General features: G+C 35.0%; 2 long non-coding RNA genes and 3 gene segments (V, D, J or C); 3 read left to right on the top strand and 2 right to left on the bottom strand.

Annotated features, from left to right (window-relative positions):
* The first annotated feature begins 2632 nt into the window (after positions 1-2632).
* LOC122136511 lies at positions 2633-3151 on the top strand. The segment is given in 2 exon segments: positions 2633-2714; positions 2826-3151. Coding segments are annotated over 2 exon segments (351 nt in total).
* Positions 3152-4595: 1444 nt separating this feature from the next.
* On the top strand, positions 4596-10809 carry LOC122136506. The segment is given in 3 exon segments: positions 4596-4768; positions 4874-4929; positions 10475-10809. Coding segments are annotated over 3 exon segments (408 nt in total).
* Positions 10810-11980: 1171 nt separating this feature from the next.
* LOC122136782 lies at positions 11981-12464 on the top strand. The segment is given in 2 exon segments: positions 11981-12065; positions 12157-12464. Coding segments are annotated over 2 exon segments (351 nt in total).
* A 723-nt stretch (positions 12465-13187) lies between these two features.
* On the bottom strand, positions 13188-14576 carry LOC122136514. Its single transcript, XR_006154186.1, has 3 exons — positions 14296-14576; positions 14081-14158; positions 13188-13855 (listed from the first exon to the last, which is right to left on the bottom strand). It is a non-coding gene; the product is annotated as an uncharacterized LOC122136514 (long non-coding RNA).
* Positions 14577-15456: 880 nt separating this feature from the next.
* Positions 15457-16824, bottom strand: LOC122136513. Its single transcript, XR_006154185.1, has 4 exons — positions 16567-16824; positions 16291-16414; positions 15606-15673; positions 15457-15518 (listed from the first exon to the last, which is right to left on the bottom strand). It is a non-coding gene; the product is annotated as an uncharacterized LOC122136513 (long non-coding RNA).
* Between the last annotated feature and the right edge of the window lie 1644 nt (positions 16825-18468).

Consider the following 18468-nt stretch of genomic DNA (forward strand, 5'->3'; position numbering starts at 1 on the left):
GGAGTGGATTGCATATATCAGCACATCTAGTTCTCCAATCTACTATTCCCAGTCAGTTCAGGGCAGGTTCACAGTGTCCAGAGATGATTCCAGCAGTCAACTGTATCTACAGATGAACAGCCTCAAGACTGAAGACACTGCTGTGTATTACTGCGCTAGAGAGTCACAGTGAATGAGTTCAGTGTCAAAGCAATACAAAAACTACTTCTTCATTCACATATGGTGATGAATATTGACTGATCAACCACATTCCATCGCATAGAAATATTCAATTATAATGCACATTCTAACTTTGTTAGGTTGTAATTAAAAATGTACAATATTAAATTTCATCTGTTTCCAATACAACACTGATTCTGTGTGTTTGCAGAGCTATGTTTGATTTATGCATGCAAACTGCGAAATGCTGTGATCCGTTCTCGGCCATTCATTAACCTGCATTGGCTCATGACCTAACTGCATGTTACTGAACCACATTCAAGGTGACAATATGCATCACATAATTCCTAACTAAACAATATCATGCGAGCAGGAGGGCTGTTGTCATCAGTAGAGTTCAGCTGAGATTCGGCCACAGGTATGAAGATGCATGTTATCACAGCCGTGGTTATATTCACAACAAAACAAGTTTTATACAACAGTTGGATTAATCTTAAGTTAATATTGAGTAATTTGACTTTTAAACACAGTGTTGCCAGTTAATCGCTCCGTCAACTAAAATAACTCCAAAAGAATCCAAGGCAAAATTAACCATCACTTCTCTGTGCAACACAGTTACTTCCTGAATCCTGGATAATTCAGGAGGGTTTTTGAATGAATCAGTTTGATAAATGACTCAAAGATTCACTCAAACAGTCACTTGTCGCCACCTACTGGCATAACAATTTACCCTGCAGACAGAGTCACTGCAAAATCCCCACCAATTAATGCACAGACTCATTCTGGAACGAGGAAACACACGACAAACAGACAAATCAAATACAAAGAATTGAACATTACTGTATAATTTGAGTGATGAAACATAATGATCATATTTATTTCTCTTTTGAAAGCATGAAATCACTCTTACAGTGAATCAACAAACTGCTTTAAACAGTCCGCATGGTTCCTAATCATGAATGTTACAGTAATTACTTTAAGTTAATACTTATTTAAAATAAAGTTCATTGTATAATGCCACATAATCTCAGAATTCTTGTTGTTTGAGTGTATGGTCACCAGCTTTGATGACAGTTGTAGGTTATATGTTCATTGATAGTTACACTGTCAAAGTAAATTTACAGACTTGGCAAAAGTCAGCTGTTTCTCTTAAGTCTTCAGCTTCTTTAGAGATACTTCATGTGGCCTTCAGGTGCCTTACTGCGCCCAGAAATGGAATAATTGGTGATTTGACTGTTTGTAATATTGGTAATATATTCATAGCAGGTGCTGGTGTACAAAAATACATAACCTTATTTTTTGTTACACTTGCATATGCATATAAATGCTAAGATTTCACAACAGGACATATAAAACAGGTATAATGGAATGCAAGGCAGGTCATAAACACATTAAACACAAAACCCAATACACACAATACTCCAGTACACAAGCAGGGAATCACACCACAAATGAATCAATCACCTACACGTGACTGCAATCAGCACACTTCTGTGATGAACTTTAAAGGGAATTATTGCACGTTGCCCAATGACATTATGCTATAAAACTGTGAATTGTAATGTTGTCAGTAACCAAACAAAAATAAAATAATAATAAAAAAAAAATCCAAAGAAATACAACAAAATGCTTTGAAAAAGAATAAATGTTTCTAATAGTAATTTTTAGATGCAACGACAAAAAATGGGATAAGCACAAACATGAAACTTTTAAATGAAATAATCTGATAGGCGCTACATGTACAATTTAACAACATATAGCCTAGTTTGATATTATGAATTGGGTGTTCGTTAACGATTGCATGCGGTCAGAGATTCTCATGTTTACAGCTTCGTAAAATAACCTGAAGCTCTGTTTGCTGTATAGGCCTATAGCTAAAATATTACAAACAAACAATAACATTTTAAGTTACTTGAATTTCTGAAAAAAAAAAAAAAAGAATGTAGGCCTAAACAGAACATGCGTGCTGCGTTAATAAATACAAATTTGTGTTGTTAAAATGAGTTTACGTTGACGCGTTAGTGACGCATTAATTTTGACAGCCCTACTTAAAATAAAATACATTTTAACCAAAATAAAATAAAACAGGAAAAAGTAAACTTTTTTTTTTCAGCTAGTCCACATTTCTGAATTTAATACCATGAATGTTTTAATATAAGCAATAAAATATATATATATATAATTTAATACCATGAATGTTTTAATATAAGCAATAAAGAATGTTTTAATATAAGCAATAAAATATGTGTATATATATATATATATATATATTTTTTTAAGGTATAATGTCTGTATCCATGTAAATAATGACCTTATTAAATTCAAAACTAAAAGCTTTTAAAATAATGTTCAGGACAGGGTTATGCATGTGAAGTTCATTAGCTCTGTATGATTATGTAAATCTCCTGTTGCATATTTAAAACAGCAAGCTTGAGTCAGTTTATACATTCATCTGATCACTAGAGGAGTGAAGAATCACTTCAGTTCATCAGACTGTGCTGTGAAACAAACCATGATCTCTTCATCTTTAGTGTTGCTTCTGGCAGTGATATCCTGTAAGTTTAGTCTATTTTCTGTGTGATACATCATTTTGTTGCTATAAAGCTGTTTAACAGTTTCCAGACTTCTTGTTTTCTTTTTAACAGGTATTATTTGATTTGATACAGGTATTGATTCATATGAACTCACTCAGCCTGAGTCTCTGACTATCCGTCCTGATGCCACTCTCACTATCAACTGTAAAGTCTCCTATTCAGTTACAAGCGATGGTACAGGCTGGATTCGTCAGCCTGCAGGAAAAGCTCTGGAGTGGATTGGATTGATTGGGTATGGTGGAGGCTTAGCCTACAAGGATTCTCTGAAAAGCAAGTTCAGTATCACCAGAGACACTTCCAGTAACACAATAACACTGCAAGGAAAGAATATGCAAGCTGAAGACACAGCTGTGTATTATTGTGCCAGAGAAACACAGTGACAGACGCCAACAGACTCCCTGTACAAAAACATCGTCATATTACAAATTAAGTCTTTCTGATAATTTTCTGAAGTCTAATCACTAAAAATAATTTGTACCAAACTAAAGAAAATATATATATTTTTTTTTTGCAATTTTTGCAGTACTTCAGCCTTGCTATTTGCTAGTTATTTACAATATGCAGAATATAAGATTTATAGGTCACCTTGTTATTTATCAGTAGCCAGAAACACAATATTGCTTCATAAGTATCACAATAATATAAATAATAGTGCATGAAAATTACTGAAGAGGTCAAATAACAGTAATTCACAGATTTGAGAACGTCCCAGAACTACTGAAATTGTTAAAATATAAAAAATACAGAACTTGTCAACATTCTTATTCAAGTATGTTTGAAGAGATTAAATAAAAAGATAATTCTTTAAATGGAAATTAAATGACAAAATATTATGGTAATTTAATATTATGAAAGAAGGAGATTCAATACTTGTCTCACCAACAGTGGGATATTTTATAAATTTTAAAGGTCCACCCAAATGTAAATGATATTACATACAGTATTTCTACCAGCAGTGTTCAGTGACATTGTAGCAGTTGACCTTCCTGCATCATTTGAAATGGCAGACATTTAATTCTTATTTTTTCTCCTGATGTGCTTTACTAGTATGTATAATCTATTTGTCTGTGTAATCATTTTTAATTCTGGCTTCAGATTTCATTAATAGATTAATAGATGTACTGTATATGGTAATGCTGACAGGCCATTCTAATTTTTTGTTTTAGGTGTTAACGGCCAGAGCCTGGAGTCCATCCCATCAAGTCCTGTCACCAAAAAGCCTGGAGAAACTTTGAATCTCTCGTGTAAAGGATCTGGATTTGATTTTGGACAGTACGGCATGCACTGGATCAGACAGTCAGCAGGACAAACATTCATCTGGATGGGGGTTATCTGGTATGACGCCAGTAAAACAGTGTATGCTAAAAGTGTAGAGGGACGAACAGAGATCACTAGAGACAATTCAAACAGCATGGTGTGCCTGAAACTCTCTGGTCTGACAACAGAAGATACAGCTGTATATTACTGTGCGAGAAATACACAATGATGCAAAAAAGCAATGATTTGTTCAAAAACGTGCCAGGGAGGAAAATGAGATAAAAAACAACAGCAACAGCAGATGGCGCTGCAGCACAGTACAACTCTGAGCCAAAGAAACAGACCAAAGACATCTTATCCTAGTGGATGATATACTGGCCCATATTTACCTATTTTTACCTAGAATATAAGCAATTTAAATGCCATGATTGCTGATACATATGCCATGAATGACCTTAAGTGAAAATATAAAAGAAAAAAACAAAACAAATAGCAAGCTGAATTAAATGTGTTCTATTGTTAATGTCACAGATCCATCCATTATAATGCTGTCTTTTAAAAGAAATGTAAAAAAAGAAGAAAAAAAAGGATATGTAGATACTCATTTACTGGGTTGCATATGCAGTATTGTATGCAAATATTGTCCCTCCTCCTCTTTATTTGAGTTTTAAGATGAAAAGAAGCAGCTTGTTCTCACTCGTCTCAAACCATGATCTCTTCATCTCTCTGGTTGTTGCTGCTGCTGGCAGCTGTTTCTCGTAAGTCTTTATAGCTTCTTTAGAGATACTTCAAATTAAAAAAACACTAATGGTTATACATAATGTTGTCATATCTCTAACATGACCATATTTTTTTCCCCTCAGGTGTCCACTGTGTTCAACTGACCCAGACTGATTCTGTGGTCTTAAGTCCTGGTCAGGTTTTGACACTGTCCTGTAAACTTAAAATAAGATTTAAAAACCTCTCTGGATATTCAGTGACTGACAGCAGCTACTGCACTGGCTTCAATCGGTACTGAAATGTTACTTCAGTGGCCAGCCTGCAGTCCAGATATTTCACTCATAGAAAACATTTGGTTCATCATCAAAGAGGAAGATGCAACAAAGAAGACCAAAGACAGTTGAGCAACTAGAAGTGCTGTATTAGACAAGAATGGGACAACATTCCTATTCCTAAACTTGAGCAACTTGTCTCCTCAGTCCCCAGACGTTTGCAGACTGTTATAAAAAGAAGAGGAGATGCCACACAGTGGTAAACATGGCCTTGTCCCAACTTTTTTGAGAAGTGTTGATACCATGAAATTTAAAATCAACTTATTTTTCCCTTAAAATGATACATTTTCTCAGTTTAAACATCCATGTCATCTGTTGTATTTTTGATAATATATTGTTGTTTTTTGATTCTTCATCATTGCATTCTGTTTTTATTCACAATTTGTACAGTGTCCCAACTTTTTTGGAATCGGGTTTGTATGAGTGCATACAATATAATGCACACATAAGGTCCCTTTTTTCCAGGATGTGCTGCTGATCTGAAGTCTAGTGCTGGTTCAACACAAAACTATCTGTGTGTGAAAAGGTAAATGTCAGTATACTGTCATTAACAAACATCCAATCAAAAGAAAAATATGTACAGTTGAATGCAATGTTTAATAATAATCATCAAACAGTAACAATAAAAGAAAAAGTTTTGACACAAAACTAATGAAGACAAATGTAGATTGCATCATATAGCCTTTCATATAGCCAGAGCTACAAGTTTTGTTGTTGATGTCACCTTAAAAAAAAACACAACAAATTCCTCGTGTGTTTACACACACCTGGTGAATAAAGCTAATTCTGATTCTGATGTTTCATTGTAATGTCTGGATCTGAAAATTTAAATGACATAACATCTATGGTTATAATAAACAGGCAGTTGCAGAAGGTGACGGTGAACACAGAACAGCGTAAGTAGTCTTTGACTTTTACTTGGACTTTGCGAGGACCTTGGAGGTTATGCTGCATTTGGCGATTGTGCTGGATTCGGTGTTTTGGATTTCCAGCTTTTGAACGAGATCGTCTTTTATTCTCAGATTCTTCATCTTCTATGCCCTCCACATTATCATCCTCCATCTCTAATTCATAATCCATTTCTATCTCCACATCCCAAAAGTTTCCTTCTGGAACTTCAGTATCTGGAATTTCAGTTTCTGGAATTTCAATTTAAAAATCTTTCATTGTCCAACTTTAATGAATAGAATTATTCCTCAGGTTTAGTGACAGGTGGATGGTACCACATATGGCTCATACAATCTGATAAACACTGGCTGTGTATTTTTATACATGACTTACACAAACCCCAAAGAGCAGGAAACCTACATCAGGGCCAATAAGCAGAAAAGCCACAGCCGTGGTCTACAATTAAACCTGCCATGTTCTTTATAACAAAACTCAAATAATGTTTGAAGATTTGAAATGAAAGTTTTTTTTCCATTATTTTTCCAAAACTATTTTCATAGTTTTCAGATAATAACATTTCTGCTCTCTGTACTTATAAACATGCAATCATCTTTAGTAATACAGATTTATCATAATAAAAAAAATCATACAGGTTTGAAATTTAAACAAAATACTTTGTTCAAGGATGTGAGGGTGAGTAAATGATGACAGAATTTTGATGTTTATAGTTTACTGTCCTTTTAAGGGCTAAAATAAAACATTTAATTTATACAGCACCTCTTTAACTTAAGACTCTGTCAAAAATGATTACTGCCATTAAAATGTGTAAAATGTTTTCTGGCTATTAAAACCACCTTTTCTGGGTTGCGTTCACTGGACATGACAGGCTGCTCTATAATGCTGTGTTGGATGATTGAATGGTAGAGGTGACGTACTAAAAAGCAGATTTAAAATGTCCATTATCTCTTCCAGAAACACAGACACTCAGCCAGACCTGACAATAAGTTTGTAAGTAAAGACGCTCAGGACAGTTAACAGGCTGCGCATCGTCACGAAAGCTTATCATTTGATTTGTTATTATGAGTTGAGTTAATTGGATGGGGTTTGTAAAGATTGATTATCATTTGTTTTTTATTTATTTACTGTAGTGAAGTTTTTGTTCAGTGCGCACGCAGAGAGCGCGAGAGCCGCGTCTCACGGACAGCAGCACCGAACCGAGCTCTCCTTCGTGTCTTCCTGCACCTGCACGAACAAATACAAATCGCAGTTTAAACATGCAAACAGAAAAAAGATGTGTAAGAGCCCACTTCAGCACCTGGTGTTCTGGTATTCAGGGTGCACGCAGAGATGCGTCTCAAAACGCTTCAACACCGAATTTGTTCTTCTTGCTCTTGTACCGATAAATACATACAAAATTATGTCAAAATACCTGTGTTGGAGAGTATCCTCTAAAAACTGTTGGTTATGTCTTAAGTGAAAGTAAACAGTGGAGAAAGAAATCGGATGAGTAGGCCTATCATTATAATGGATGCATTGTCTCTTAAAATCTTGACTGTATATTTATTTATTTAATATGACTGTATATTTATTTTTTTTACAGTGAAGACTATGTAGTGCTATTTTGCATTTATTATTTGTTTTCTGTACCTGGACACCTACAAACCTGAAAAAACATAAACATTGTTTAAATAGCACAAATAAATAAATAGAGTGAACATACAAATTAAACAATTTCAAACAGGGCCCACTGGTACAACCTGCACCGGGGCCCCGGAAACCACAGCTACGTCCCTGTTGTCAACCCTTCATTAGACCCTTACTGACGTTAAATCAGAATTATGGGTAAGTATGTCACACTCCGATAATGTGGTAAAACATTGTGTTCTTGTTTTTATATTTGTCCTACATAAAGACAAAAAAGGCAAAATATGTAAACCTCATACATAACCTCACATCTGTGGTGTGTGTATAGTTTCCAGATAAGCATATTATATTGGTAATAGCTGGAAATTATACTCAAATTAGTTCTCAAACAACATGTAGCCTTTGTCTGTGCAGTGCAGTTTTCTTTATGAAATATGCTGCAGTTGTCTGCAGGGATGAATATGAATGCATAAGGCAAAATATCAATCAGAATATATGCTTTTGTTTGTGAAGAGAGAGGATTTCCATGATGCAAATCTCTCGTACACATACACAGGCTAATTATGCTGCATATTTAGTGCACAGTTAAGAGCAAACATTAAACATCATGACTGTGTGGATTCTGTTGCTGCTCTTTTCTGCAACACCAAGTATGTTATCAGGAAATACTACAACGCTGATATTAATACATTTTTTTTTTTAATGTATTAAAAAAGTAAAAAAAAAAAAAAAACAATTCCTCATACATAGGAATATAAACGTGCATATGAATCATACCATATTTCAAGAGAGCAATAAATAAAATTAACCCAAACATGAATATTTTTGTAGCATGTAGATTTGATTACAAGCTCTGTGTGATTATGTAAATCTCCTGTTGCATATTTAAACAGCAGGCATGAGTCAGTTTATACATTCATCTGATCACTAGAGGAGTGAAGAATCACTTCAGTTCATCCAAACTGTGCTGTGAAACAAACCATGATCTCTTCATCTTTAGTGTTGCTTCTGGGAGTGATATCCTGTAAGTTTAGTCTGCTTTCTGTGTGATACATCATTTTGTTGCTAAAAAGCTTGTTAACAGTTTTTAAATGTCATGTTCTCTTACTAACAGGTATTATTTGATTTGATTCAGGTATTGATTCATATGAACTCACTCAGCCTGAGTCTCTGACTGTCCGTCCTGATGCCACTCTCACTATCAACTGTAAAGTCTCCTATTCAGTTACAAGCTCTGTTGTTGGATGTCATCGTTAGAGTGTGGGTTAGTGATCTTGAGTGGATTGGTTTGGTTTGGTTTGGTTTAGTTTTATATTATGGGGATTTATTGTAAAGGGATTTCATTATAAGCAGGTTCAGTTCCAGTAACACAATAACACTGCAAGGAAAGAATATGCAAGCTGAAGACACAGCTGTGTATTATTGTGCCAGAGAAACACAGTGACAGACGCCAACAGACTCCCTGTACAAAAACATCATCATATTACAAATTAAAAGTGTTTCTGATGAGTTTCTGATTTTCACATAATGACATTATTGACATTAATTCAGCTTGTACAATAAAACTCCATAAAAAGCCTTATAATGAAACAAATGCATCATTTATCACCAAGTAATGTGTCTTTGAACCAATATAATGAAAATTAACACTCAACAAATATCAAAGTGTCATGGTGACAAACTTATGTAATGGATCTACTGTATAATCATTGGATAAGTTTTACTGAAAGGGCCAAAGTAATTTACAGATTCTTAAAAGCCATAGAACTAGTGGGAAATGTTCAGTCACACACACACACACACACACACACACACACACACACACACACACACACACACACACACACACACACACACACACACACATATACAGGTCATTATACATTTTAGCTGATTTAGGTGGTAAGAGCTTGGAGTCTATCCCATCAAGTCCTGTCACCAAAAAGCCTGGAGAAACTTTGAATCTCTCGTGTAAAGGATCTGGATTTGATTTTGGACAGTACGGCATGCACTGGATCAGACAGTAAGGAGGACAAACATTCATCTGGATGGGGGTTATCTGGTATGACGCCAGTAAAACAGTGTATGCTAAAAGTGTAGAGGGACGAATAGAGATCACTAGAGACAATTCATACAGCATGGTGTACCTGAAACTCTCTGGTCTGACAACAGAAGATACAGCTGTATATTACTGTGCAAGAAATACACAATGATGCAAAAAAGCACTGAGATGTACAAAAACATACCAAGGAGGAAAATGAGATAAAAAAAACTATAACAACCACAACAACAGCAGATGGCGCTGCAGCACAGTACAACTCTGAGCCAAAGAAACAGACATCTTATCGGATGATATACTGGCCCATATTTACCTATATTTACCTAGAATATTAGCTATTTAAATGCCATGATTGCTGATACATATGCCATGAATTACTTTAAGTGAATATATAAGGAAAAAATAAATGTCAAGTTGAATTAAATGTGTTCTATTGTTAATGTCACAGATCCATCCCTGTCAATGCTGTCTACTGAAAGAAATGTAAAAAAAAAAGAAGATATCTAGATACTCATTTACTGGGTTGCATATGCAGTATTGTATGCAAATATTGTCCCTCCTCCTCTTTATTTGAGTTTTAAGATGAAAAGAAGCAGCTTGTTCTCACTCGTCTCAAACCATGATCTCTTCATCTCTCTGGTTGTTGCTGCTGCTGGTAGCTGTTTCTCGTAAGTCTTTATAGCTTCTATAGAGATCAAATTAAAAACACTCATGGTTCTACATAATGTTGTCATATCTCTAACATGACCATATTTTCCCCCTCAGATGTTCACTGTGTTGAACTGACCCAGACTGATTCTCTTGTCTTAAGTCCTGGTCAGGTTTTGACACTGTCCTGTAAACTCTCTGGATATTCAGTGACTGACAGCAGCTACTGGACTCACTGGATTCGGCAGCCTGCAGGAAAAGCTCTGGAATGGGTTGGAGACATAGGTAGTAGCGGTGACACATATTACAGCGATAAACTGAAAAGTAGATTTCAAATTGGAAGAGACATTTCCAGCAACACAGTGACTCTGCGAGGACAGAACATGCAGACTGAGGACACATCTGTGTATTACTGCGCCAGAGAGAGAGCACACAGTGATACAAAACACAAGCAGTTCTGGTCAAAAACATCTTGAATGAAAAGAGCAATAAAAAGTCCCCATACATACTGTAGGAATACAAAAAAACTCTTACTTACATCAGTGTTTTAAAGCCCAGTCTGAGAAATGACCTGCTGACCTTACTTTGTTGGTGTAACCTAACAGTACACTCATTTTTGACTTGAATACAACTAAATCATTAGACTTTACCACATGAAGGACATTTTAAGATTACCTGTAACTGTTTGCTATGTATAGTCACAGTTATAAAGTGAAGGTTAACGTCAAAGTTATTCATCTTCGATAAGAATACTGCTGATATTACAATAGAGGGCACTCTCTGCCAGTTGAATACATATTAAAACATGTTGCTAACATAGTTGAATTATATTTATAATCTTTCTGATGTAGGTCCAACAGATCCATACTTTCAGAAAGTTATTACAGTCAACTAAAACTAAAACCATAAAAAAGAAAGAAACATTATTACTTGAAATAAAATACATTTTAACCAAAATAAAATAAAATAAAATATAAAAAAGTAAACTTTATTTCAGCTAGCTGTTAAGTCAAAATTGTAAATTTTTATTTAGTTTACCTTGATGTTCTAAAATAACTAAAAGTGTAGAAAATAAAAATAAATATACAGACATTTACAAAACTATGTTAAAAAAGTAAAATAGTAAAATAATTGTTTATATATAAATAATATGTGATATAAATAATTTGACGTTTGTAGAGAAAAAAATTACATTTAATTTATAAAGTTCAATGCCATTAATGTTTTATTGAGAGCAATAAATTATAATTTTGTCACTTCTAGGTGTCTAACTGGTTTTCTAGAAACTCTCAGTGTTAGTAATGTTGATAAAAGAGCCCTGATATAATAATAATAACATGAGGAGAAAAAAAGCAGTTCCATTCATTTACATCAGAGTATTGCATGATAAGATAATGGAATAATACAGTTCACTTTAAATGATAGTTTTAACTTGGTATTTTAAATTTACAGTTACATTGTCTGAAAACTGTTTACATTTTCTGCTCAGCGACTCTATCCATGTAAATAATGACTTAATTAAATTTAAACCTAAAAACCTTGTTTAAAATAATGTTCAGGACAGGGTTATGCACGTGAAGTTTGTTAACAGCTCTGTATGATTATGTAAATCTCCTGTTGCATATTTAAACAGCAGGCACGAGTCAGTTTATACATTCATCTGATCACTAGAGGAGTGAAGAATCACTTCAGTTCATTCAAACTGTGCTGTGAAACACACCATGATCTCTTCATCTTTAGTGTTGCTTCTGGCAGTGATATCCTGTAAGTTTAGTCTGCTTTCTGTGTGATACATCATTTTGTTGATCAAAAGATCATGATCTCTTATTAACAGGTATTATTTGATTTGATACAGGTATTGATTCATATGAACTCACTCAGCCTGAGTCTCTGACTGTCCGTCCTGATGCCACTCTCACTATCAACTGTAAAGTCTCCTATTCAGTTACAAGCGATGGTACAGGCTGGATTCGTCAGCCTGCAGGAAAAGCTCTGGAGTGGATTGGAGTCATCTGGAGTAGTGGAGGCTTATACTACAAGGATTCCCTGAAAAGCAAGTTCAGTATCACCAGAGACACTTCCAGTAACACAATAACACTGCAAGGAAAGAATATGCAAGCTGAAGACACAGCTGTGTATTATTGTGCCAGAGAAACACAGTGACAGAAGCCAACAGACTCCCTGTACAAAAACATCATCATCATATCACAAATGAAAAGTGTATTTGATAATTTCAGCTGTTTCTCGTAAGTTTTTATAGCTTTTATACATTTAAAAAAAATGGTGCTATATAGCACTAAAAGCAGTTCTTTGGCTCGTAATCATAGGGGAACCACTTTTAGTGCTATTTAGAACCTATTTTTACAGGTGCTATATAGCACCTTTGTCAAATGGTGCTATGTAGAACCATAAGAGACAAAAATGATGCTCAACAGTGGTTCTTTGGCTTTTTATCATGGGGAACCTCTTATAATACTATATGGCACATATTCTTAAGGATAAGAAGCTTAATTAGCACATTTGTCAAAATGTGTTACACAGAAGCATTAGAGGTGTCATATTTGACTACCATAGATGAGCCAATATGCTTCTAAATTACACTTTTACTTAAGATGAATGATAACTAATCATTTCTTACCAAATTGCAGCTTTAAAGATTCAAAGTCCTGTAATAAATGCTTACTGAGAAAAATATATATAAAAATACATCCCATTTTCAAAACCTTTTAATTTATTTCTTTCAGCAGCAAATAAAATGAGTGCTGACATGCCAGGGAATATACATACCCAACATCACAATATACAGGGAGTTGTTATTTTATACACATATGAAGTAATGCAACAAGCTTGAAATATGTACAATTTTGAAGAAGAGAGAGTCCTGGTTTATATATGTATATACTGTAGCCCTGTAATCGGCCTACATTAGTTCTTTACTTTATTTGGAAAATCTAGTATTTTTATCATTAATAGTAAGTGAGTGAAATTACTGAAAATGAGTAATACACAACCATGTGCAAACTAAGTTGTACACTCTGAAGTACTCCAGTATCTTTCACTCTTTCACTGTCCACAGTGTACTAACATTTCTGTAAATCCTTCAGGATTTTTAACAAAAATAATCTAGAGCTGGAAGAGGCCCAGAAATAGAGAAAATACTTACAGTGACAGGAAGTAGTGTAAATCTGTGAATGAATGTTACATGTAGGGACACTGTGTAGGGACCATGTCAGTCAGAGCAGAGTTCATTCATGGAACTCTTTTCTAATGAGCTCATGATCTGAATCAGGTGTGTTAAATAAGTGAGACACGCAAAACATGTGGGGACTGGTCGCCAGGACTGGAATTGAGAACCGCTGCTTTAGGATACTACATTCCAAACACAAAATATACACACAGGAGGAGTCCCAGTGCCGTCAAGATGTCATCGCTCTCCTCTGTGATTAGCTGTCCATCCAACGTGAGCACAATGTGGTCATACTGCACGAGATGACCCTCCCGACAGCCTTTAAGCTTCATCTTAGGTGTTGGGATGGGCTGGTCTGAGAATGGCCCTGGGGGAGAGGGGATAACAGCATTTATTACAACTGTCATACAACTGCTCAAATACTCTTGGCCATGAACTGAAAATGAACAAAATATCGCTTCAGTTTGATAGCATAGTTTGTAAAGACCAACAAACAAAAAAACTAATGTTTGCATTAAAATCATCTGAATAACAAAATGTGCAATAAGTGTAGTGCTTTGAATAGATTGTGTTTCTACTGTTCATGGCTCACCTCAACTTCAAACAGCAATGCCGGGTCCTCCTTGAACAGAGCAGGCAAGAGCAGAATAGCTGCTTCAAACTGTATGCCCTTAGACAAAATAACCTCGTTAGATTAACATTGTATGGTGGATGCAGGCAGGAAAGAAGACAGGTATGATCTCAGGCAGAGAGGTAGGATGTCAGTCAGTGGTACAATGAAAATCTAATCAGTAATGATTTAATTACCTTTTTTCAGTCTGCTATCTTTAGTCATCAATCATGCACCTGAGCTTCTCCTTCAGGGGACTCCACAAAACTTGAAGGACTCGGCGTGTCATTACAGAGAGCAGTGTGAGAATTTGTTGGTCTACATCAACACTGGCGTGGTCTCACAGATCCGAAAGGAGCTTATGTTAAGAGGAAGGCAAAGGCGGAAAGACAAGTATTAAAATATAGTCATAACTCATACAATTAAATAAGGAGGCAATTAACACACTGCTGTACTGAGCATTTTGGCCAGTATGAAACACAGGAACTCAGAGAGTCTCCTCTGTGCTATATTTGGACACAAAATTTGTCCGATAGCATTTTATCAGCACCATCCTTTCTTTGAGAAGCTCTACGTTTGGTCTAAGCTTCTCTGTTTCCTTCATTACACGCAGTTAGTTAAATTGTTAAAAAGGAGGACTGCCAAAAAAATGTTAAAAAATATAAAACAAAACAAAAAAACAATCTTTAGAAAATCTTTAAGCGAGGGCAGCCCTACTAGAAAGAGTCCAGACTTTTAATTAATATTAGGCAAATAACAAATATTAATGATCAAAACGTTATGCATGACAATCAATCATCTTAAATATGGTGATGTGGCTTACCCATGTCTGTTGTATGTGTCCTAAAAATGTTAACAAGAGCTCTTTTTTTTCATAAATTTTGTTATTTATTTTTGTTTTTTTATTCTAAAAAATTTTCTTTTTTATTTTTTTGTTTTTTTAGAGTGTGAAATATGTGTAAATATTTTAGGGGTATTTTTTTACTAAAAATTTTTTTTCAAACCCATATAACTCACTATTGATGAACACAAAACACATTCTTAAAAAAAGCACCCACAAAAACTTGTTAAAAGTAGCTTATGTAAGTCATGTGTCATATCTTATGAAGTGACAAAATCACTTTTTAAATTTTTTTTTAACTCACTCAATATAGAAAGTTTGAGTATACTGTAAAGAGTTGTTTCAAATTAATATTCGAAAATAGCACTCAAATCCAGTAAATCGACACATAAAAATTACTTAAAGCTTAACGATATGATATGATATTTGGTCACGAGACGTGCAAATTTACAATGATTTGATTTGAATATGATGTTACAAAAAGCATTGTAAATGAGGTATAACACTTACTTTAGGTCTCTTGTTGATAATTGTAATCTCTTTGCCTGCTCTGCATCGTAAATCAAAGCAAATGTCTCTCTGAGAAAAGTTTAGGAGCGCACATCATGTCTTTGTAAAGGAATATGATGTTATAAATACATATTGTGAATGTGGTAAATCACTTACTTTTGGTGTTTTCCAAAAAGTAACATCTTCTCAGTCTTCTCAGTATCAGAATATGTGGCGATATTGTACTGGAAGTCAAATTAAACTTACATAGGTGATGGGTCTGAAATTTGAGTATATAAAAAAAAAAAACCTTGTGGATAATTCAACACCAGAACTTTAACCTTTTATTGAATTTACTTTTATATGTTATGTGTAAATGAGTTACAGAGACATTTTATTGTTTAGTGTGTGTTTATTAAATAAAAAAAGATTGTGTGTGTCTGTTTGTGTGTGTTGTGTGTGAGTGTATATATATATATAAATATTATAAATTAAAATCTGATGTACAATTAGTAAATTAAGTTTAATTTACTACAATTACATTAAAACTACAACTACAATGACAAAATTTGGAGTATAATGAGGTGTTGGAAAGTATGGTGAACCCTACTTGGAATTTGTGTTCTGCATTAATCCCATCCAAGTGCAAACACAGTTATAAAACTTAATGGCTGGCTTAATGGCTCCTTTATGTACAGCAGTGGTGCTATATAGCACCTTAACCACCCCAAAGAACTGCTGAAGAACCATTCTTTTTAGAGTGTAGAGATACTTCATATTAAAAACATATAAATACATAATGTTGTCATATCTCTAACATGACCATATTTTTCCCCTCAGATGTTCACTGTGTTGAACTGACCCAGACTGATTCTGTGGTCTTAAGTCCTGGTCAGGTTTTGACACTGTCCTGTAAACTCTCTGGATATTCAGTGACTGACGGCAGCTACTGCACTGACGGGATACAGCAGCCTGCAGGAAAAGCTCTGGAATGGGTTGGAGAGATATGTGGTAAATTATGTGACCCTGATGACTCTAATATAATTTTAGAAAAGGTTTCTAATCCAAATTCTGCTAATCAAACTAAACTTATGGCATTATTATGACATTTCAATAAAACTGAGATGATCATTTTCACCTCACAGTATCACTTGTATTTCTGTCTTCACTCTTTCCATCTTCCTCCACTGTAAGAAGGTCTCTGAGGGCTTCTATGAATGTTGCTTCCAGATGGATAAGAGTTGTGTCTACTTTGATCATAATAATTTCGGGGTTTTGATTTTTGCTTTTCAATGTCAAAAGACAGTTCAAAAGAGGAAAAAGACGTGTCAGAGGAACTTGCTGAGGAAGCCACAGATAAAGTATGTAAGATAACACCATTATTAAAGACTCCAGCACAATAAAAGACTATGAACACAGTTAGAGCCGCACTGGTCACAATCACAGCCACTGTGTTTGTCCTGCATGCAGGTCGGTTTCTTATGATTCTTCATGTTTTCTTCATTAATCTTGCTTCTCGCCTTTAAAACAATAGAGGAAAACTTGGTAAAACTGAGTAATTTTGAGTATAGACTGATCTGGAGCTCTTTCTTAATTTTACCCCGTGTCTACAGCATACACGACTGGCATAAAGTGACTAAAGCCAACAGAACCCATAAACAGAGATTTCTCAGTTCATGACCCCTTTAAAAAGAAAATCTGTATAGACTCTTCATGAAATGTTTAGTGTCATGAAATTGACCCTCCCAATGCAAATCAAAACCCTGAATGTCTGTTTAGTATTTATGTGCTGCTGATTGGATCTGAAGTGTTACATCACCACTGTCAAGATGAAGAATACGCTCTGCTTACTGCTGCTCTCATTCAGCCTACAACGTGAGTTTTCACACGTCTATTATCAGATCTAGGGTATACAGATTCCAAATTAAATCAGTCTTTTCAATCTTCTTTTTAGGCATAAAATGTCAAAGTATGGAGTCCACTGAAAGAACAATTGTGAAAAAGCCTGGAGAAACTCTGACTCTGTCCTGTAGAGGATCTGGGTTCAGCTTTGGCTGCTGTAGCATGCACTTGATCAGACAACAAGCTGAAAAACCACTTGTGTGGATGGGACGTGTTACTAGTGACAGCAGTGGCTATGACTACTCTGAATCCTTCAAAGGTCGAACTGAAGTCAACAGAGATAATTCAAAGAGTATGGTGTATCTGAAACTATCAGGCCTGACAGCAGAAGACTCAGCCGTGTATTATTGTGCAAAGCAAGCACAGCTTACCATATTTCAAGAGCTTTTTTTCAGCATTTTTCTGTGCACAAGTTCTCAAAGGACTCAAAATGAATTAGAAAAAATGGAGAAGAAAATGGTGTAAAATCAATTCAAGTTCATATGAGAAAAAAATTTAAAACATGTCATAAAGTCTCTAATGAGAGCAATAAAAAATACTAACCCAAACATGAATATTTTTGTAGCATGTAGATTTGATTACAAGCTCTGTGTGATTATGTAAATCTCCTGTTGCATATTTAAACAGCAGGCATGAGTCAGTTTTTACATTCATCTGATCACTAGAGGAGTGAAGAATCACTTCAGTTCATCAGACTGTGCTGTGAAACAAACCATGATCTCTTCATCTTTAGTGTTGCTTCTGGCAGTGATATCCTGTAAGTTTAATCTATTTTCTGTGTGATACATCATTTTGTTGCTAAAAAGATCATGCTCTCTTACTAACAGATATTTTTTAATTTGATACAGGTATTGATTCATATGAACTCACTCAGCCTGAGTCTCTGACTGTCCGTCCTGATGCCACTCTCACTATCAACTGTAAAGTCTCCTATTCAGTTACAAGTCAGCATACAGCCTGGATTCGTCAGCCTGCAGGAAAAGCTCTGGAGTGGATTGGAGTCATCTGGAGTGGTGGAAGCTTATACTACAAGGATTCTCTGAAAAGCAAGTTCAGTATCACCAGAGACACTTCCAGTAACACAATAACACTGCAAGGAAAATCTAATCACTAAAAATAATTTGCACCAGAAACACAA

This window comes from Cyprinus carpio, chromosome B3 (assembly GCF_018340385.1).
Source record: "Cyprinus carpio isolate SPL01 chromosome B3, ASM1834038v1, whole genome shotgun sequence".
NCBI lineage: Eukaryota > Metazoa > Chordata > Actinopteri > Cypriniformes > Cyprinidae > Cyprinus > Cyprinus carpio.